This window comes from Python bivittatus, unplaced genomic scaffold (genome assembly GCF_059951505.1).
Source record: "Python bivittatus isolate LINGU-HERP-01145 unplaced genomic scaffold, Pbiv_v1 ctg000400_np1212, whole genome shotgun sequence".
NCBI classification, from domain to species: domain Eukaryota; kingdom Metazoa; phylum Chordata; class Lepidosauria; order Squamata; family Pythonidae; genus Python; species Python bivittatus.
In genome coordinates this window covers 3,830,995-3,854,151 of record NW_028277073.1, presented here as the reverse complement: position 1 = coordinate 3,854,151, position 23,157 = coordinate 3,830,995, and the positions used below count along the sequence as shown (strand labels likewise).

The 23,157-nt window shown below is 41.7% G+C and overlaps 1 protein-coding gene across 1 annotated transcript in view; it reads right to left on the bottom strand.

Annotated features, from left to right (window-relative positions):
* TET1 (tet methylcytosine dioxygenase 1) overlaps positions 1 to 23,157 on the bottom strand; it is an 84,743-nt gene that overhangs the window by 45,684 nt on the left and 15,902 nt on the right. Inside the window, exon 3 of the mRNA XM_088144319.1 lies at positions 15,097 to 15,147. Within this exon, the coding sequence (XP_088000445.1) occupies positions 15,097 to 15,147 (51 nt within the window). The remainder of the gene's footprint in view (positions 1 to 15,096; positions 15,148 to 23,157) is intronic.

Genomic DNA, 23,157 nt, shown 5'->3' with positions numbered 1-23,157 from the left:
ATGCGGCCCCATCAAAGTACCATTTCTAGTCTGCAGTCTAGTGGTTGACTTCCATCCAACACATAACGACAATACTCTAAGTGGGTCACTCAGTTCACAAGTTGATGTTCTCCTGGGTCTACCCTGAATAGCTTCTGCGAGTGTAACAAGATTTGCAAGAAAGAAGTAGCAGACAAAAAATAAGCCATAGGTCTATACAATCATGGTTTCCTATTCTGTGCAAACTGGCCCAATACATAAAACAGAGAAGGATGTACAGCAAGAACTTGGACAGCAATCTGGTGAAAAATTATAAGCAGTCATTTATATGCAACAGCTGTCTGGTCTGTATTATACAGAAAGCAATGATGTTTATGCTAGTGTCCTCTAGATGTGATGGATTTAGCAATTCTCAGCTCGGTCAATACTTTTAAACAGATGAACATAGAACAGCTAGCTAGAAAGCTTCATGTACAATTAAATCTCACTTCAATGATTAACAACTTTCAATATACAAAAGTTTGTATGCGTAACCATTTTTAGATATGCCTACCTACTTTGCAAGATAAGCATCACCTGAACTTCCAAGTGGACGTGTATTGATCATTTCCAGGAGGAAACAGAAAGTGTAGACTAGGTTTAACACAGATTTAGTTAAAAAAAAAAAAAAAAACACCTCTTGACAATATCTTCCACAGTACAAATTATTTATTACTCCTTCATATAAATGCATCTAGTGATATTAATGGTAATTAAAAGAGAGATGAGGACATTTCATTAGGAATTGTATCCATATTTTACACCAGCTGTAATGGGAGAGGTGAAGACTAAACTAGAAAGCTGATTTTCTCAGTCCAGAGAAAATACAGTAAGACTAGACAGAAATGGATGCAGAATTATGTATGCCTGGAACTTCACAGGAAATATTTGCATTGGATATTGATTTTTACTGTTACTGAAATGGGCCTATTTGTATGAAAGTTTCCTATTTCTCTAGGGCATCCATAAGGAGACTGGAGGCTTTTGCCTCTAACTACGGTTCAGCATTATTTACTTATTTCTTATTACTTATATGATGCTGTAACTCTAAGCAGGCTGCATACTCCAATACAGGAAATAAATATAAGAATGAAACGTATCAGCATGTCAGTATTACAATACAGTAATACCTCGGTTCATGAACGCTTCTGTTCATGAACAATTCGGTTCACGAACAGCACCGTTCACAAAATTTTGCTTCCGTTCGCGAACTCCGCATCGGGTAACGAACGCGACCTGCGGCCATCTTCCCTGCTCTGACACGTGGTTGTGGCTTCCTGTAGGCAAGGGGGACTCTCCCTCCAAACAATAACCGCCCCCCCACCCGCCTTCCTGTCCTCCACGCCAGAAGTCACGTCAAGCAAGGTTAGTGTTCTCTCTCTTCATACTGTACTGTACTGTACTTTGTTTCATATTTTTGTAGTTTAAAAAAAAAAAACATATGGTTCAGAACGGATTAACCATATTTACATTGAACCTTATGGGAAAATTTGATTCGGTTGGCAACCAAAATTGGTTGGCGACCACATTCGTAGGGGTCAGAACGGATTAACCGTATTTACATTGAACCTTATGGGAAAATTTGATTCGGTTCACGACCAATTCGATTCGCGACCAGAGTCGTGGAACGAATTAAGTTCGTGAACCGAGGTACCACTGTAATAATATGCATACACAATGGTCTTCTTCTCATTTACGAAGACAAAGAATTCTGAAAGAAATATACCCCACTCTTATTCCACAAAGTCTCTGTAAAAAGGTAAAGTCTTACCTGTTTTGGATGGGGTCTTGCTCATCTTAGGGAGCAAGCTGTTATAAAGGAGGAAGGCCACAATAAAGACAGCTGGCTTCCAGGCTTCCTCCTGTATCTTGCAGGAAATAGGGATTTATAGCAAGCCCACTCTGTTGCATCATACTGGGTGAATACATTCTACCTGGAATAGCCAGTCTGAGCAGGTCCTGCTGAAGTTGCAGAGGCACATCTGGCATACTTATCCAGTATCAGATTGATCCTGTGAGCCCTGGATAGGTTGCTCTGGGTTGTTAGCTAGGCCACCAGTGGACTAGACCTTTGTTCCTCCTGGTTGGAAAAGCAACCAGAGAGGTAGGTAAAGTCTAGCGGTGGGCAGTGATAAATACATCTTTCAGAGAGAGGCATTTGCCTCCTGCTGTGAAGAGTTGGTGGTCTGCCCCTCCTCAAGAATGCATCCCTTGACCTTGCTATTTTAGACCACTATTGTCCAGTTGAAGACAAGGTAGCAGGGCTGCAGCTACAGAGAATTTCAAATTATCCAGTCCCATATCAGTTGGGATTCTAGCCTGGGTACAGGGACAAAACTGCATTGGTCATCCTGGTAGATGACCTTTGGCAAGACTGAAATGGGGGAGTAAGACTCTTCTCACTGCATCTTTTAGTAGCCATCAATATTATCAACCATGATAACTGAGGTTGCTGCAAGGGCTGGGGGTAGAGGGCACTGTTCTAAGGGGTCTCTTCTTGAGCAGTTGATTCCAGTTGGTGGTGGGAGAGATCAAGCCTGCAAATGTTCTGTTATGAGGTATTGCTGTGCTCAACCTTTTCTCCCTAAACATCTACATAAAGCTGCTGGGAGAGGTCATTCATCAGTGAGGGGTGAAGTATTATCAGTATGTGGATAAGTTTTATATCTCTGTCCCTCACTATAAAGGAAATGTGGTAAAGGTCCTGACCTGATGCATGAAGGCAGCTAGGGGAGGGTGGGGAGAATGAGCCTCAGCAAGATGGAGACCTGTGGATTCCAAGGCTTTCTGAATATAATGTGCCATCCATACTTCTGGATGGGGCTGCCCTCACCCCACAGAGCTGGTTCGCAATCCAGGGGTTCTCATGAAGATTGTGTCCAGGAAAGCATTTGTACATCTGGTGCATCAGTTGCATTCTTTCTGAATCAGAAAAGAACACAATGGTGATTCATGCCCTTGATGAGTCACCACTGAACTATTGCAACCGGCTCTACATAGGGCTGCCCTTGAAGACCATTCAGAAGCTGTAACTGTAATCTTTCCTTTTGGACTTCCTTTTATAACTTTGCAATAATTGCCTAACAACCTGCCAAAATGTTTTCATGGGTGGAAAAGTTCCATCTCTGCTAAGATTTGGTTCTTGGCCTTCTCCTCTTTTCCACTAACATACAATTTCTGGATTATCTTAACAACTCAGATAGATTTCATTATCACTCTACAGACAGGCACATTCAGCTCCATCCTTGAACTGCTCTGCTTGTTCTAATCATGTATCCCCACCCTGAACTATTTCTGCACAGCAACTATGTTGTCTCAATAGGTCCAAATTTCTTACCTTCCCCCAAGCTCTTCCCTCTACAAATACCTTCTTTATCCACTGATAACACGGATATTTATGTTCACCTTATGCAATAAATATAAAAGTAAACTTGCTTCTCCTTTTACAACATTGTTGAAGTTCTTCCTCTGAGTCCCACAGGTAAAACTGGTCCACAACCATATCATCTCTACCACAGACTATTGTAAACCAGCCTCTCCTTCAGTTGTCATCTTGATCCCCTTCCTATCAAACATCCCTCAAAAACCTTAAGCTAGCTTCCTATCCACTCCTGGATCCAAAACACACTTCCTGGCCTTACAGTCAAACTTCTCCATGGTCTTGACACTACCTTATGTCTCTAGTTTTATCTTGCCACTATCAGTGACCTCCTCTCCTCCAGCACCAAGTCCCTGCCTAGATCTTCTGCACTTTCAGAAGAATCAACCTTTTTCTCTCTTATTACTACTCTGTATGTTTGGAACTCTCTCCCAGAATATCTGAACAAATCTACCTCCCTTACTTCTTACAAATCATTAAAAAAAATGTTTATGTGAGTCCTCTGCCACAACTGCCTTGTTCCCATATTTTATTGCAGGTAAGCTTTTAATTTAGCCTATGCACATTTAAGGAAAGCATTCTTATTTTTACCCTTGCTAGTACTCTCTACCCTACTTGGTTGTTTCCCCTGAGTTAAAATGCACATTGTAAGGGCCTCTAGCCCCTGAATACAAATAGTATATGATTTTCTTGTCTTCTTTCTGTTTATATATGTGTATCTCATACTTTAAAATTCTATTAATGCAAGGAATTAATTCTATTAATGCAATTCTGACTAGGGTCAGAATATCCCAGCATTTATTTAAACAGTTCTTGTTTTTGCTTTTATTACTATATTGCCTGTATTTATATAGCTAAAAATATGGCATGCGGGATTTTTTTTTAAAAAAAAGCCTGAACACAAGATTTAACAATTAGGAAATCTGGACATATTGTTCTAAGATGCAACATTAATTTAACATTGCATTTTTAAGTGTTGAAGTCAGTTGTGTACTATATGTTTCCTTTATGGTCTTTATCTCTATCTCTACAGCTAAGCTTTGCAACTCATTTTCAAAATAACAGCAGCAACAGAAAGGTTGAGGGCAACACTAATTCATCAAATGTTATCATATTCAACCACTTGTTTTCCAGTTTGTTCCAAGGCACACATACTAGCAACTACAACTCTCCTTAATCTTCCCTACTAGTTCTGTAGTTTGACATCTGCATTTCATTAGCTGTTTCACACAACCCTGAAGAATTCCTTGAATGCAGAGAAACACTTTCTCTCTGTCTCTCTCACGCGCGCACACACACACACACACACAAAGAAAACAGCCACATTATACAAGAGAAATGCAATTCAAACAATTAAATTTAAGGTGGCTGTCACGAACTAGCAAGTTTACTACCAATTTACAACACCTACTGATGTTCTTCATAGCTGATGGATGATGCAAGATCTAATTGCAGAAGCTGTATAATGCTCCATATACTTCCTAACACAGGCCTATTAATTAATTGTACAGGATTTAAAGATGCGTAGTCAGCCCATTTAGATAGCTTTGGCCATAATCTTCACCAGGCTAGCATTTTCTGTTTATTTTAATTATCTTCCCATTTTATATTGTCCTGTCATTAAATACTTGTCTAGTAGTTGCTCCATTTTGTGAACTGGTTGTCTGGTATGGAAGATAACCATGTATTCTAGAAAGAAACGCCAACCGCAGGATATTAGCCCAAGTTCACTTGGGATGGTTCTGCCTTTTTATATTTCCATCTTCACCCCTCCATAAGTTTCACTTGAAAACACTGGGCCCAAAATACAGTGGTACCTTGGGTTACGAACGCCTCTGTTAACGAACTTTTCGGGTTACGACCAGCTCCGGCCACAAAAATTTACCTCGGTTTGCGAACTCCACCTTGGGGTACGAACAGGATACGCGGCCATTTTCCCTCCCGTGACACGGTCCGTGGCCATTTTTCCGCCCCTGACACGTGGTCCACGGCCATTTCCCGCCCCTGACACGTGGTCTTCCGCCATTTTTCCGCCCTGACACGTGGTCCGTGGCCATTTCCCGCCCCTGACACGTGGTCCACGGCCATTTCCCGCCCCTGACATGTGGTCTGCGGCCATTTTTCCGCCCTGACACGTGGTCCGTGGCCATTTCCCGCCCCTGACACGTGGTCCGCAGCCATTTTTCCGCCCCTGACACGTGGTCTGCGGCCATTTTCTGCCCCTGACACGTGGTTGTGGGGAGGGGGATTCCCTCCAAGCAATAGCCGCCTCCCTGTCCTCCACGCCAGAACGGATTAACGGTAATTACATTGAACCTTATGGGGAAATTTCCTTCGGGTTGTGACCAATTCGGGGTGCGACCAGAGTCATGGAACGAATTAAGTTCGTAAACCGAGGTTCCACTGTATATAAATAATTAATCACAGACCAAAAAAGTGCAATTTTAAAATACTGAAAGATGGAGAGACGTAAACATATGCCTCTTCACAGTTTAAATTCATTTGAACAACTAATTTTCATCAAGAAGGTGGCATAAATTGGGTAAAACAATACAACTCATCTTACAGTCTGATCCTAATGACATGAGAAACTCTAATCCATTCAGATCTTTTAGAAAAACTTAACCATCGTTTGTGATATTCAGGGGCATAAATGCAACTCTTGGGGAACCTTTCTATATGCATACAAATAAAGAATTTGTTTGATTCATAGTCATAAGAGATTCTCTTGATTTATATCATACAACGTCTGCTGCTAATCTTACTGCTGTACTATTTCAAATTTCTCCTTTTCTGTGCCCATTATAACTACACAGATGTGTTAATTTTTTTAAATTATGCCTTTTATATATTAAAAAAAAGCTTTAAAATGACATCTATAGCCTCTGAGAGCATATCAATTTATTCTATACTTCCACTGAGATGTGACAGCTGAGGAGAAAGGATAGAACAATCAACAGAAAAAAGAAAAAAAAATCTCCAGGCCCTTCAATACTGCCTAGCTGGGAAAAAATATATTTTTTCCTGCCTCTTTATATTTGTTAAGAGTTCATATATAATGGGTTGTATTTTCATCCCCCTGAGAAATTCAAAGAATTTGGTATTCTAACCAAAAATGCAATCTAGTACACTCAGGATGTTTCCAGGGGCGCGTGCGCGTGTGTGTGTGTGTGTGTCCGTGTGTGTGTCCGTGTGTAAAAAAAAAGTCAAGACTGATGGTGAGGACCATGTGCTCAAAGCACCAGTCTTTCTTAATGTGCATCACTATGACATTATCCTGACCAAAAATTCTCCAACATAAGCAAAAGGCTTTATACACATAAACCCAATGATTCTTCTGAATGTTGTTGGCCAAGAAACTGAGATGAACAAAAAGATGCTAAGCTGCTGTAGTTCAGGTGCCTTTAAGTTACTTCTGCTTTTCCAGTCTTCACTGGATGCCCGCAGCATCTTCATGTCACAACTGAATTTGTTAGAAAGGCACAATTAACAGATGACATCGTATCTCAGAGTAAGCAAATTTAGTATAAATTATGACTTAATGTTGTTTTGTAAACATGTTCTGAAATATGGAAGATTTCTCTAAAAGAGTTTTTTTAATAAAAATAAAAATTTGTATAAATGTTAAAAAAATGCATTGAGAATGGGTTTCCTCCATTTCTAAAGCTGTATCTCCAGTGATGTGGCAAGAGCTGGACTCAATTTAGAGTATTATGCTCATCCTCTATTATCATAACAGATTTCAATGAAAGGGAATACATTTAAAATAGCTGTCCTGCTAGACTGAGATTTGTACGGATTTCTATTACTCTTTCCCAGCTCAGAGACTTTTGATCAAAGAAATCTGGCATACATATGTTGAAATTTCTTTATGTACAATTTTAAAACAGTCTCTCTTGGAAAGACAAACCAAGGAAACTACATTCGTTTGGCCACTAGGGGGCAAAGCATTATTTTCAGTGTTTGTGTTCCCTCTGTCAAACTGCTTCATTTTAAACATTTTGAGATTATTCCTGCAATTTTATGAAGGAAACACATTCAAGTCAGGGTCAGTTTTGGGTGACTAATTCACGCCGTTTTCTTGGCAGGTTAAGAAAACAGTATGCCATTTATCTTCTGGAATGCTTTTTCAACTTCCCAACCTAATTTACATTCCTGGGATTTCCTTGAGTCCTGTCCAAGTATTAATGAAATGCAAGTTTGCTTCGCTTTCTAGATCAGCCAAGGTTGGCTAGGTATTGCCACCTAGCTGGGCCAATAGGTTATAGTGGTGGCCAGGGATTATAGGCTTCTGAAGTATTGCAAATGGACCCCTGAAAGGGGCATGGGGGCATCTCTGCCATGAGGTACTTCCCACAATCTGTGTCTTCCAACAAATCAAATATTCCAGTCTTTTCCTCCTGCACTAGAAGTTAAAAATACATTCTTCCTTCAATTCTTCCAGCCTTTCACTATGATGGGGTGGTATGAGGGCAATGGTATTCAAGAAGCAAGTTATAGAAAACTGAATATATTTTCAGAGCAGCTGGAAGCTAAAGATAAAAGGCTACAGGGCTGGGATCAGTCCAATACACTTTATATCCAGTTTGTTAGATGGCCATGCAGAAGGGAGAGAGCTGGAAGAAAGCTAGTAAACACCTGTCCAGAAGCAATTGGGGGGGGGGGAGAATCATCTCAGAAAGAAAACCAACTACCACCAGAACAGCACGTAGGGCAGTGTTGTCCAAACTTGGCCACTTTAAGATGAGTGGAATTCATGGCTGGCTGGGGAATTCTGGGAGTTGAATTCCACTCATCTTAAAGTGGCCAAGTTTGGACAACACTGATGTAGGGCCTTAACACATACTAAAGTCCAATGAAACTGTCCCAAGGCCCCTGTGGGGATGCAACAGACCAGCCAGTTTCTTAGTGAAAGGCCTGGCACAGTGACAAGTCTAGCAAGAAGAAGAAACATAGGCTTTGAAATCAACTTCAATATAAGGCCACAACAGTCACAACTGGCTGCCGTGGCAGTTGGAAGACTTCTTCTCTCACAGGAGGAAGAACATAGAGCCAGTGGTTGTGATGCTGTTCACTCCCAGGAAATGGGCAAAAAGAAGACAAGGGGACCCGTCAAATTAATCTGTCCCATGTGTCACCGGACAGCCCCAGTGAAGCCCCTTCCACAAGCTGTACTAGCATTTGAAATAAGGATACTTTTGCATGGAGCACTTAATATTCAGTTTCACCCAGATCATTACTCCAACTCAAAGGTTAGTAGGCAGAGAGTGAAGGGCACAGCTTTTTGATAAGCTAGTTTTAGCAGATATCAGAAAGACTGTAATTAGAGTGGAAAACCAACAACTCCCAACTATAATGAGAGAGAGAGGGAGGGAGGGAGGGAGGGAGGGAGGGAATGAGAATGAGAATGAGAATGAGAATATCAGAGAGAGAGAATATCAGAGAGTCAGAGTCAGAGTCAGAGTCAGAGTCAGTCAGGCACATAGTTCAAATCTTACATTGTTTCCCCGCCTACGTACTTTATTGTACAGGGAGCAAGTCATTTTTTCAAGAGGGGGGATGGCTGACAGCTGCACACTGTTGCTGAAACTGCCTGCTCTGGTCTGGTCTCAGGCACGTCTCCTCTGAGCCTAGATCCTCCAGCCCTCCCTGTCAGAAATCAGTCAGATGAAGGGATTGTTAAAGTTGGATGGGACGGTTGAAGCTAGCTCTCACGAGTATCAAAAATGGATGTAGCTGTCTAAATCTGGACCATTCTAAATCAGAAGAAGGGTTCCTCATTTTGCAGCTCTCTCTGCCATTAGGCTAATAAATCCTGTTCAGTGGGAAATCTCTCTGGTCTTAGGAGATATGTAATTCACACTGAGCAAGGGAAGTAGAACATGCGCAGATTCCCATCACATTTGCCCAAGAGGGAGGCGAGTGCTTCACACAGAACAGCTGCTGATGTAGCAGCAACCACTGCTACATCTTGTACCATGATAGTACAGGAGCTACTGGTTGTGGCAGAGTCTGTCCCAACTGCTGGACAAACACAGGTTTATCATCTGTGTTAACTGGTCCATTTGGCTCACCACTGAGTTCTACTACTGAAGCAAGGCACTGGTGACTTAATGCACAGACAATGAGGTTGCAAGGGGATCTGCTGGTCATCTACTCTTGGAGTCAGAGCACAGCTTTCCTCTTATATATTGTAAGTACCAACAGGCTGTAAGACTTCACACAGTCACAGTAATGAAGTCCTCAGTCCAAAAACCCAATCAAACACCCAGCAGCTGGCTGGAGACTTCAAGGACACTTCATGGCTGACATGAAAGAAGTCAAAGACATAAAGATCATCAGTGAGTAGGAATCAAGCCATGTGTGCACGTGTCTCAGTGCGTGTGTGTTTGTACGTGAAGTGGGGGGGAGGGGGGGAGAGAGAGAGAGACCGAGACCTACTGACCAACCTATGGTTCAAATCCTAGAGATTTTTTCTCTTATCTTTTCCAAAACAATGGATTTTAGCCATTCTTTTCACTGCCTTGAAAGTTAATATCTGCCCAGAGGTTCTGTCTAATGTTAGCACCTGTTCTGACAGCTTCAGCTCTTACCATTATAGCATAAACTTTTGTAGACTGCAGCTCACTTCACTAGATACTTCTTGCTGTTCCTGCAACCGATCAACATAGCTACCTTCTTGGAAAGTATACTAAAATTACTAAATTAAAAGCCTTACAGAGAGAGCAAATAATTTTAAATCACAAGTATAATGTCATGAACTACTTGCTTCTTGTTAACATGGAGGTAAGAGATAGGTTAACAAATGCGGTAACTGAGCTCTCATTAAGATTAATGAACAGAGAATTTGAGGTGAAAGAGTTCATTCAGGCAAGAAAATGGATATAAATGGAAGAGGAATAAAAAGTCAAACAAAGATGCAGAATATGGTCCTGAGGGTATGAAGATGTTAATGATCTAAAACGGTAACTTCTATTGATTGAAACCTAATAATGGCAGAATGTATAAAAGACACCCCATTTGGGAGTATTTTAATGATATTCCTATGCTATCAGTATGATAGGCAAACTCCTGCTAAGATCATAGTTCAATTTTTAAATGAAAATTAATCTGAAACTATCTTACTAAATAAGTGTTTTATATGGTATCAACTTCTTATAAAGAAAGGTTTATCCATCTCAGTACATAAGAATAGGTACACAGGTTACATCAAACAACAAGACTGTCTTTGTTAGAAATTATGATATACTGAATAAATCATGATTTAATTAAGCTTTCTCAATTACTGATTTTAACTCACAGTGTAAATAAGAATGTAAACTGATTTTATTTAAATCAAATCCACCCTATCTACAAATCCAAAACTACTGCGCCCTCTAAAAATACTCCAAATCATAAAAACTTAAGCATTACTTCAATAACCTTCAATAAATAATTGTTTACGAACTTTTTAAATTTTATTTACTGCCCATTGGCATTAGTCGCTTTAGATAGCTAACAGATATTCACATACGATAACAATTACCAAAACCCAACTAGCAAAACTAAAAAAAAGCCTTTAACGCTTGATACGGACTTTTGAAAACGTTATAAAAGGAAAGTTTTAAGCCCCCTCCTAAATGGTAACAAGAAGGGAGCTAGCCTCAACTCCAGCACCAACTTTCACCATGGGGAAAAAAGCAGATTTTAGCTATTGCTGTTAAGCAGATCTTGTGGTGTCCCACTGAAGATCTAAGTGTTAGGACAGATATAGACATTCCTGTAAAATAACGAAGCTACAGAGGCCTTCACGCATCATAATGAGTACCTTGAACTGGTCCTGGAAACAACCAGTAACCAGTGCAACCATGTCAACAATTCAGGGATGTGACATCTCATGGAAGCACCACTCACCACCTAAACTGCCATATTTTGGGCCAGCTGCAGTTTCCAGAGCATTTTCAAAAGTTGTGCATTGCAGTAATCCAACTGTGAGGTTACCAGTGGATGCATCAATGAATCAATCTCTCCCTCCAGGAAAGGATGCAACTGGCTTATCAGTCAGTGCTGTTAAAACAGCTTCCTTTGCCCCTGAAGTAATCCCAGATCTAGAACCCCAAGTTGCACACCTGGTTCTTAAGGAAGAGTATCACTTTGTTCAGATCTGGCACATATCCCAAACCCTGAGGTCCAGCCCCCAGAATTAACCACAGTGTCTTGTACAGACAGGCATTAGTAATTTCTAGAATTAGCAGCAATGTCTTAGAAGTATATTTGGGTACTATCTGAGCACTAATGGCACTTAGCACCAAACCCATGCATGATCCTTCCTATTTGTTTCCTATACATGTTAAATAATAATGCCCCTCACAGAATAGTCCCCAAAGGGCCAAGCAAATTTCTCCCTGTCACTTTTTGATGTTATCCAAATAGATAAAAAAGATTTAGTACAAGCAGTGCCATCTCTATTTCCCTCAAGAATCTAGAAAAAATACTGTAGTCAACAGAGTCAAAAACCATTAAGAGATCCAAGATGATAACAGGGTCATACTTCCCTTACTTCTCTCTTAGTATGGATCATCCATCATACAACCAAACTATTTAAAGCTGAGTCTAAATCTAGATTGAAATTCTGAAGTTTCTGGGGAATATGAATAGTGCCTTTTCCACCAGCTTGGCTAAATATGGATTACTGGACATTAGCTTACAGCCATATTGTAGAATGTATTGTGTGAACACAACTCTTGTGCTAAGGTTATCGTTCAACTCAATTATTACCCAATTATTATTTCTTTCCACCTAGCTAATTCATGAACACTGAATTGCATCCTATCAGCCTCTATCCATAATAAGACTAACCTAACAATACCCACTGTGAGCTCATCCATGTATCCTACTTATCCTGATTCTCAGACACACTGCTTATCTCCGGGGAATGTTAACCTAATGGAAGACATTCCACCAGATTGACATTTCTGCTGGGGAAGCTGCTGTGAACAGATCATGACCTGTGTCTGAGTACCCACTTTTCCAGTAGCTGCAAGCACTTGCTCCAAATGGAGTGGAGTCAACAAGCAAAGTGGAGTCATTGCAAAGTCTTAATTCTGCACTCAGCAATGCAGTCACAGCTGCAATTACTATGTAACAAGGAAACCAAAGAGATTAATTCTTGATCCTTTGTTTAATTATTCACAATGGTTGTCATATATAAAGCCTCAGTCACTAAAAAGACTGTGGAAGGCTCATCAGCCCATCAATCCCACAGCTGGAGATCAAATATGGCAAACAGCTGGGAAACAGTGCCCCATTAGCAAGCAGGTACAGAAGGCAAAAGGAGTGGGAACCAGAAGCAGGAGCCCCTTCTCACAGGGCGTGGGCTGTATTTATTTATTGGGTTTAGGCGGCCATCCAACTCCATGAGACTCTGGAATTACTGCTCCTAACCAACAGTAGCAGCAGCAGCAGCAGGCGAACACCACCACCTTCATGCGAGGGCTGCAATTTTACTAACCTTGATCCAGATACCCAAGAAGAGGCACACTGTTGGGGTAGTAGAATTCACATCAACGGGGCTAAAGGGATGAGCTCTGTCAGTTTTCCTTACAATCTTATGGACCTCAGGGGTCATCCAGTCCATCCTCCTGCTTTGCCTGTTCTACTGGCTGAAAGCTTATACATTCAGGAAGTTCCTCCAATGCCTAGCCTCAATCTACTTCCTTGCAGTTTTAACCCACTGGTCCTGATCCTGCCCTCTCAAGAGACACAGAATGTCTACTTCCTCTTCTACATGAAAACCTTTCAGATATCCAGAGACTGCTCTGCATATCTTCTCTTCCACAGGCTAAATATACCCAGGTCATTTAACAATTCCTCACAGGTCTTGATTGCCAATGATCTCACCATCTTGGGAGCCCTCCTATGAATTCACTCAACCTTCTCCCTGTCCTTTTTGAACTGTGGTGCCCAGAACCAGACACATTATTCCAAATGGGGTCTCACCAGGACAGAGTAATTTATTCATTTAATTACTATTTAGTTTGCTCTTCTTTGGTAAGCAAGGCATGAACAAGAACAAGGGATCTATTGTCTCCTTCCTTAAATTATTGTTTGTTGTTAATATTAGAATATCTAAATATATGTTTACTTGAAAATAAATCCCACTGATTTTGATGAAATGAGATTTCCAAAATAGGAGTGAAGTCTAAATCAGTTTGTCAAGTTAAAATACAACTAAAGTAAAAGTTGAATTTGAAAACACAGAGTTACAAAGATTATATCTTTTGGTTCATTAAACAGTCAATCAAAAATCCCAGATCTACAAGAACATATAAATAATCAAACTTGGAAGAGAATGCAGTATGAGTACAGCAGTAATAAGAGTTACGAGATACATTACAAACACACAACAGTATTCACTAATTTTCACTGAAACGTTAATCCTGAAAATTTCAGTACTTAACAATGTAGGCTAATACATATTTACTTATAAGTCCCAGTGCATTTATTAGATGTTATGCCTAAATAGGTCTGCACAAATTGCAGCTATACCTGGCCGATTTTAGTGAATGCAAAGGCATTATCTTAAATTTTTTAAGAACATCTACTTTATTTTTATGAGTAAATCTTTACAGGCTACTATTTTGCCTAACGAATTATTTGCACAATTTTTAAACAATGAATTGCAAGTGGCAAGGGCAGCAAAATACACATTAATATTCCAACACTTTAACAAAATATTCTCACCACAAAACAACTACTTTAATGGTCATTAGGATTAAAGGCTTAAATTTAATGCAAGCTTCCAAAGCAATCCATACCATGATGCCAGAGACCCAGGCAAACACCCCAATAAAAATGTACCAACAACTGTGCGCAGTATATTTTCACGGTCGAATCGCTACACGAAACACCCTGACCAAGAGTTAGAATTCTGGAAGGCTTGAATAACATGCAGCATGGGAGGGGCCCAAATTCTCTATTATGGGGTGGGGATTCCCCATCGTAAACAGGGATTTCCTCAGCACGTGTGCAGGAATTCCCTGAATCATTGAAGAGAACAAGGTAGCCATTTGTAGAGGTCAATTACGCAAAGAGCATGGAACATGTCCTGGGGTTTTTCCCCTTGCTAATTCTGTGACTCCACAATATTTAAATATTTTCAGTTCGGCACTCATTTACCGAAGAACATGCATTTTAAAATTACTTACCAGTTTCAGACCATAATTGTCTGAAACATGTCCACTTTATGTAAGAGGTGATTGGTTTTATTGGGAAAAATGAACATAAGCACAATTTTTTTAACATTCAGTAACTGACAGCACAGAGTTAAGACTTAAGAGAGGCGCAGCCTGAAAAGAAGTTCATTTTTCGAGGACTGAAGCATCATTTCCAGGGCTGCCCCTGAGCATATTTACTCAGCAGTCATTCTCAATGAGTTCAGTAGGGCTTACTCCATCGTAATCGTCTTTACAATCGCAGCCTTTATGGAACAAGAAGGAATATCAAGAACAGCTCGATTTTTAACAGGCAGCTTTGTCCATTCAGCGTGACATCAGGGCACCGTATATCACACGGAAACAGAGAAATGTTGTGAGCTTTTACATTTAGCTAAAAATGCCAACATCTGGGAAGTCATGCCCCCTTAGCCTTCCCATTTGGTCTTCAAAGCGAGACCCGTTCCTCTAAAAATGTGATTAATAAAGCAAGCGATGGTTTTTTACCTTTGGAACTCTTCGCTTTCTTCTCTGAGGCCTTTTGTTTTCAGTTAGCACCTAAAGAAAGACATCAAATGGCAAAATAAACCTGGGTGAACAAGCCAGTCAACGCATTGTTTTCAAAACCAGTTTCCCCCTTCTGGGAATCTCGGAAGACTTTACAGGCACAACCCTTCGCGGGGCTTCGCCGGCAACTTAACGGGGACCGAGGAAGTCAGCCGCACCGCCGCCACCGCCACCGCCACGGGGAAAAGAGGGTTAACCAGGAAAGAGGTGGGAAAAAATAAATAAATAACCTTTCCCCCCGCTCAAAGTCGGGATTAGGAAGGCTCGGCATTCTTCACAGCGAAAGCCACAGGGTAGCCATCTTGCTTCCTTCTGCAGAAAAGCCCTGTGCGGAGAGTGCACTCCTTCAGCGCGCCTTGGCAGAATTATGCTCATGGTGCTTAACAGCCACAGCGGCGGCGGCGGCCGCTTGGAGAGCGCAGGAAAACCTGCCTGCCAACGCTAGGGACGTGCTAGGCATGCCTCGCGAATATTATTACACGCACACACACACACGCGAGGAAAGAGGGGGTGGGGGTGGGGGTGGGGAGAGGACCTCCAGAAAAGGCCGAGCCAATGACAAAGCGAGGCAAGCCGTTGTCCACAGCGCTCGCTCGGCTTCCCAAACAAAGGGTCTCCTATCTGGGCTTTGCGCGCAGCCAGGAGGACAGCAGGGCGGGCGCAAGCTGCGACATGGACTCCCCGCGCCCGCGGATCCGACCGGAGGGAAATCAAGGCGGGGGGGCGGTGAAAGCAGACGGGGCTCCGAGGCGGAAGCGAAGCGTTGTTGCTGCTTCTCTCTCTTTTTTTAAATAAAAGGCGTTGCGGGGGACCGGAGCGAGCCCCGGCTTTGGTTGCGCCCGGATGCCTGGCGCGAGGCTGAGGGCGCCCGAGGCGATGCTCCTGCGAGAGGCTCCGATCGCCCCCTGGAAGCCGCGCGTTCGCCCCCCTCCCCCGGGCGACCGGGTGCATTTTGACTTTATAAGGCGAGGGCTACGCCGCCGTCATTTTCCGGAGCGGGTGAGGCGAGGACAGCATCCATCGGGGCCGCTCGCGGCCGGGCGGCAGCACGCGCTCCCTCCGGGGCCGCGCCTCGAGGTTGAGGGAGAGCGCGGCGCCCCGGGAGAGCAGGCGGGGGAAGCGGCCGCATCTGGCGGGCTCAACAGGTTCCCACCGCCCCGGCCCTTGGCTGGGTTCCCGGGACGCGTTCACCTGCAGCTACCTGGATACCGGTTGATGAAGGGACTCGCTTTTCTGGGCTCCCCCCGAGAGGAGACGAAACACGCCGCCGGGGCTGGCGCAAGAGGCGAGGCTAAACTGTCGCTGTGGCTACTTCGTGGCTCCATCCGTGGTCACGAAGCCAGCCTCGGAAACTCACCCAAGACCGGGTCGGTGACTTAGGCAGGCTCAGGAAGAGCTCCAGAGACACCTCTGTGTTGTCTAGTTGCTACGCTGTGGTTTTAAAAGGATACACTGTACAAATGATTTGCAACAATTCTCAGCCTATGACAAACTCTGCCAAGGAATGACTCCTCTAAAAGCGAGTCTTGGAATAAGGACTTAACACCGAACTGCCATCAGTTCAATTAACTTCCAAAGACTTTGTGGTTTAAACAAAATGTCACTTGCACTAGGTCACCTTTTCCCAATGTGGTCGCCTTCAAATAAGGCTGCCCTTTACAATCCATTGCAATTGCATGTTACTAATAATCTCCTCAGCACACAAGGTCAGAAGGTGCATTCATACACACTGAATCACAAATTAGTTATTTATATTTTAGCCTAAGGTGTTGGGCGATCCAGACTAATCCCACGTGGTTACTGGTTGGCTGAATGTTTTGGGGAAACTGCATAAGTGTTTACAGCCCTATTATCTGAAGTGGCATAGAAGCATTCATAATAAATAAATAATTTCAAGAATGCATTCTGTAAGAACACTTCCATAGCTGCAGGTCCCTGGGAACACAAACCTGGTCTTTTCAAGTGCTGGTACTGTATTCTTATCAGACAAGCATAAGCATGTCAGTCTTGGACTGCGTGGATACAACATACAGAGCCACGGCTTATTGAATTAACGGCAGTTGGCTCCATTCATCCAGCACACTAAACCATAATCCATGGGCCACACTGTGATTGGATTCGTATTAACATACTAAGCTAGAAAGAAATACATAAAGCGCATTATAGTCTAGAAAAATGAATAAACCCAACCTATGATTTATCTGCCAATGTCCATTCTCCATGAACAAACTAGTCTGCTAAAGTGCAAGTGCACATCTGTGACGCAGCTCACAGGATGCTCTAAATCAGTGGTTCTCAAACACGGCAACTTTAAGATGTGTGGACTTCGACTACCAGAATTCCCCAGTTGGAGAAGCACCGCTCTAAATCATGGCAGGTTATGCTTAGTGTGAGATCCAAACCTTAACAGTCGCTTAAGACCAAGGCAAGAGCACTTTGACTACAATTTGCATTCCTGGTTTATTGTAAATTATCTTACCTGAGCAATGGCTCTACACATCATGCAAACCTCAGTGGGAAGGCTGACATATGATTAACCTCTCCTTTGGGATTCTAAATAAAGAAACTAGAGTTGCTGCGAAGCAAAGTTGCTCCACTGTTCATAGCTTGTTTTTCAACTCTTGTACTCTTGCAAGAGGTAAAAGAAATGCCAGTTGGGGTAGGAGGAGATCCAGCCTTCCAACTGCTTGTAGAGTGGCGCTAACTTCAATGGACCTTCATTACAGGATTTTTAATGGCCAATCCCCCCCTCCAAAAAACCCCCAATGTGATTTGCGCAATCACTGCAAAGGCTGCTAGTTAACGGCTGACACTGAAGGTGCCCAAAAAACTATGGCTAATTATGGCTGTCATTCCACTGGGCAGAACCACCATGGGAGAAACCTTCAGCACTGTTAGTGTTCAGCCTAACGTAGATGACCATGATAATAGTATCAGGTTGAAAGTGCCAAAAAAAAAGATAGCTGATACTGCTTCAAAAGAAAAATTTTCGTTCACAGCAGTAGTTACAAACAAAGAATCAAAGAGTGATATTTATTCAGAAAGAATAAGGGTGCATAATCTGGACTACATGTTGCAAGATTATTTTATTCTGGGGAGAGAGGACTACGAGACATTTTAAATCCAGTCTGCATAAGGCCTGGGAGTTGTTACATCTGGTGAATTACTTGAATATTTTCATAAAGCAAAAGCCACTTCATAAATTATGTTCTTCCTAAACCAAAAGCATTTCCATGTTGGCAAGAAGCATGTACATGGAAACATGAAACAAGTGCTGAAGTACATTTTGCTGCAAATAAATATACCCATGTCACACATTCATACACACACACTGATTATTAGGCTCATTAGACACCAATTACCAAAGTGACTTAACAGTTTACAATAAAAAACTAAAAACTGTAGTTAAACACAGACATATTAAAAGCCTCTTTAAAAAATGTGGGTTTTTTTTAACATTTTCAAAAACCAATAAAGAGTCAATAGAAGGGAGTACATTCCAAGGACCCAGGAAGGCTACAGAGAAGGCTCCTCAAATTATCTCAATGCATGTTGCATATGTGTTTGAGGAAAGTGCTCCAGACAGCTCACTGGTGCCCACTAGACGCTATCTCACCTGAATTAAATACGGACATTTATTGGCAGGAATCCTTTTAGATCCCATAGTGGAGAGCTAGTTTGCCTCCCTGTAAAAAAAGAGTGGGGCAAATAGCCTTGCCTACCATGGCAGCCATTTTGTGAGTGCATCCATCAGTGGATTCCTAACCTGGGTGACTTTAACAGGTGTGGATTTCAACTCCCAGAATTGAACTTCCCCAGCCAGTATGACTGCAGTTTGTTTCCAGATAATTGTATGCCTCAGTAAGCTGACTGGGGAATTCTGGGAGTTGAAGTCCTGGACCCAAGGAACATAAGGCAAAAATAACTGAGTCAAGTTATAATTATCAGGAAATAAACTGGTAGTCACCTTGATACTTTGAGCCCATCTGTGATGTGATTCCTTTTAAATTCTCGCAAAGACCATCTTAGATGCTAAGTTCTACATTAATTAAAGTTTCCATACCAGAAGTGTGCAGCACTGGCAAGGATGTTTTGGTCCAGCTTGTTCCATCCTGGCACTGCCTCCTTAACTCAAACCCACAGCCCTGGTAAGTATTGGTACTGGTTCCTGAAAAGGTGCAGTTCCTTAAAAGAGCACTTGATGGATACAGAGAGGACGCCTAAAACACTCTTCCCCATGGTAGATCTGAACAGTGCTCACCTCTCTGTGAGACGAAACATGAAGGCAGCCCCGCATAAAGCACTTTACAATATTCAAACCTGGAGGTTATCAACACGTGCACTGTAGTTTTAAGGTCATTTTCCAGAAAGGGAAACAGTTGACTTATCAACAAAAATTGATGAAAGGCACTCCTGCCCATTGCCTAAATTTGAGAAACCCAAAAGAGATTCAGATCCAAAAACATACTGAAACTGCGTATCTCCTTATTCTTGGAAAGTATAACCCCACCAGAACTTAGAGATTTACAACCTCACTGAAATTGTGATTCCTCACAAAGAAGACCTCTTCCATCTTATCTAAATTCAACCTCAATTTACAAAATTATCCTGCAGGCAAACATTCAAGAGAGCCCCAGACTTAAGTAAGGTTAAGTTGTATCATTGCCCAGCTTCAAATCTCTTGATGATCTCCCCAGCTGATTTTACGTAAGCACTGAAAGCTACTGGAGACAGAACAGAGCCTTTAGGGACATACTTTCGAAGAACAACTCTCTCCAAGTGACATCATCTGAAGTCTACCTTAAATTTCAAAACAGCACCTCCTATTCCCAAATCTCTCTGGTGATCCACAAAGAATCTACAGTTGCTGGCATCAAAAACTGCTGAACTTCAAGAATCAACTTATTTGCTTTGTTGATCCATCAGTCCAGTCAAAGCAGTCTTAATATTGTCGCTCACTCTAAAACTAGCCTCAGATTAGTAAAGGTAATCTGTTTTTTTTCCAGGTCTCCGCCATTCTCTCAACCATCTTACCCAAACTTCACAGGCGAAGAGTGGCACCTAATTTCCCTAACTCTAAGAAGCAGTCTAATAATTGCCTCCTTTGAAAAAAAAAAAAAAGAGACATCTTCTCATCACTTTGAAAAAATATATTAACTAAGAAATCTGTAGTAACCTCCTGGCTAAAAATTGTAAGCCAAGTTGGGCCAGTATCAAGAAGACTAACAAGGGAATGTATAATACATTCCCATTCCCAAAAACCAGTCTACCTTTTCAGCTATCACAAACTTAAACTAATTTCATCTAACCATACAAGAACGAGTTAATGAACACCACCATAACTGATCTGGCATCAGTGTTGGCATCCAGACTAACTTGAAGGCAAGAGAAATTTGATCTGCAATGAAAAAACATTAAAAGCACCAAAACAAGCCACTGAAATATCTCTGATCAAACTGGGAAAACAAGGCAGAGTCAGTTCACAACCTGAAATGTTGTAAATTGCTTGGCTGCTTTAGGATTTCCGCCCCCCCCACCCCCCAAAAAGCAATGGGCTTTGTGTTAAAAAAAAAAAAAAAAAGGTACAATGCAGCATTTATTTATTTATTTATTTTTGGTAAGGCAACGTTGAAAATTTATGTAACCCAATCTTATGCATACCTGTACTTACTTAAACATCAAGCCTTTCTTTAGTGGAATTTGTTTTCAGCCATGTAAAGGATTACAGCTTAGGGGGAAAATCAATACTATTGATGGAATTTCTTCTGACTGTGAACAAAACCAGGATGATTTTTCCCAAAGCCTTCAAATGCATGTGGAGCCTATTCAGAAGACTGGAAGATTTGGGAGTACGGGAGAAGGATAGAGGGTAATACTAGATGACTCCAATTCTCACCCTTGAATCTGCTCTTAGCTTGGAAAAAAAAAAATCCTAGAGAAACTTGCCTGGTAAAAAGCCACACTGAAGACAATGACGCTTATTTTCGAGTAAATGTATAGGACTGCATGGTTAATCTAATTTGATAAATGACATTGGAAGCCTTGAGGTTTTGACACACACTGTTCACTTGAGTGTAAAGTATCAACTAATGTGCAGATTAACGCAGCCAAAGACAGTCAAAACCTTGCCACACAAAAACAGAGTTTCAGACTGTCCCAGGTTGCAGTGGGAGTGCGACTTTCAAGGTTTTTTTTAAATGTATTTATAATTTTGAAAAACTGCTTCAGTCTAAAAAGACTCTAGCCACGAAGAACTCACAGTCTCCCAGTTTCTAACCTGATGCCTTAACTACTATAGCAAACTGGCTCAATAAATACATAGCAGTATGAAAATTAAATATTAACAATTTCATACATGTGGCACATTCCCCACACTCATGACCCAGAGGCAAGTATTTTTTATCCTAAATGTGCCTTTTCAGTTAATTTCAATGGACGAGCATGGGTAATAATTTTACCAACAGAATTAGACTTGAACAAAGTGCATTCCTGATGCAATTAAAAGAAACAGAGACAGTATTAACAGCAATATATTCAAGTTGCAAAATTCACATTGTTTTCTCGCTATCAAAACATCCAAGGAAATGAATCTTGAAACAAACCAACAAAAAAGAAGTTAAAAGAATAGAAGGTAGTTTATCAAAAGGACAGAAATAATGTTTGAAGAAAAGGTGAAGCAGAAAAGCCACTGTACAAAGAGATCAAGAGAAATCAAAGAAACCTGGAAAAAGATGGACCGAAATGCTAAAATTCTTCCTCTTCTTGAACTGGATCCTGTTGGAGTCTCTTTTGCTCCTTGCTTTAATTGCTTCCTATCTTAAAAACCCCCATTCTTTTCTAGTGACTTGGGCAGACATTTGCTAAATAATCAAAATCAAATAGGGTCAGATAATACATGTAGTTGGGAATAGTTTATAGACTCCATCAATGGTTTGTTTTTGGTCTTTGGAGGTAAACTTTCTCTGCTTTACTATTAATATTTCTTAGTTGATTTCTTTTCTAGACAGCTTCTAGAGTCTTCCCTTTTATCCCTCAGAGATCTTGGAGAGATCCAACAAGCATGATAGGAAAAGGGAGCCACTTAGCTCCTTACCTCACCCACATCACCTCTGGAAGGTTTCAATGTGATGGCACAGAAGCCACATTAGCTCCATACACCAAGCTTAGCTCTTCATTAACCAAAGCATGGACTAACTTCCCAGCTGTTCCACAGCTGACCAAGTTAACCACCACCCCCTTCCTCTGCAGCTGAAATATTCCAGCAGGATCAGATTTGGTGAGTACTTGAAAAGGAGATCACCAAGAAATCCCAGAGCTGTAGGCTAGAAGGAAAATCAAAACACCATCCCAGAAGAAGGCAGTGGCAAGCTCTTCCATAACACTGCTGAGAAAACTACATGGGCACACCCATGTGGTCAACAGGAGTTGAACTCAAATTGAGAGTCTACATTTTTTAATCCAAACTAAAGTTTGGTCTCAGACTATGCTTAAACTACTCTTGACTATGATCAGACTCTGGTTGGATACAGACAACATAAGCCAAACAACAGCACAGCTGAGAATGATGCGCAAATGTGCTCAGACTAGTTTTTGCATGGAAATCTCTAAAACGTTCATCCAGGCCTCCAAATGGACAGCCCTCAGTTGTATTCTCCAGAAACAGGACAGCTGAGGATGGATGGGAATGACCCCCTCTACTTGTACCCTGGTCTACAATGTGCCAGGGTTATCAGGGAAGACAGAGCCCCTAATCTTCTTTACCTGCAACTTCATCTACTGCGTGCTTGGTGCTCTCTGAGCAACTGATGTGCACTGATGAGGTTACCTAGTTGCGTGATGAAACGCCTGCAAGCGAACAACCAAGTTCAGAGACCACCGAGAACTCACAGTTCAACCCTGAGCTGCAAATTTTTTCTTCTGCTGGAACCCCATATACCTGTAATATCTGAATATGTCCTTTTGAGGTAAAGCCACTTTAACACTTTACAAGACAAAATGTAA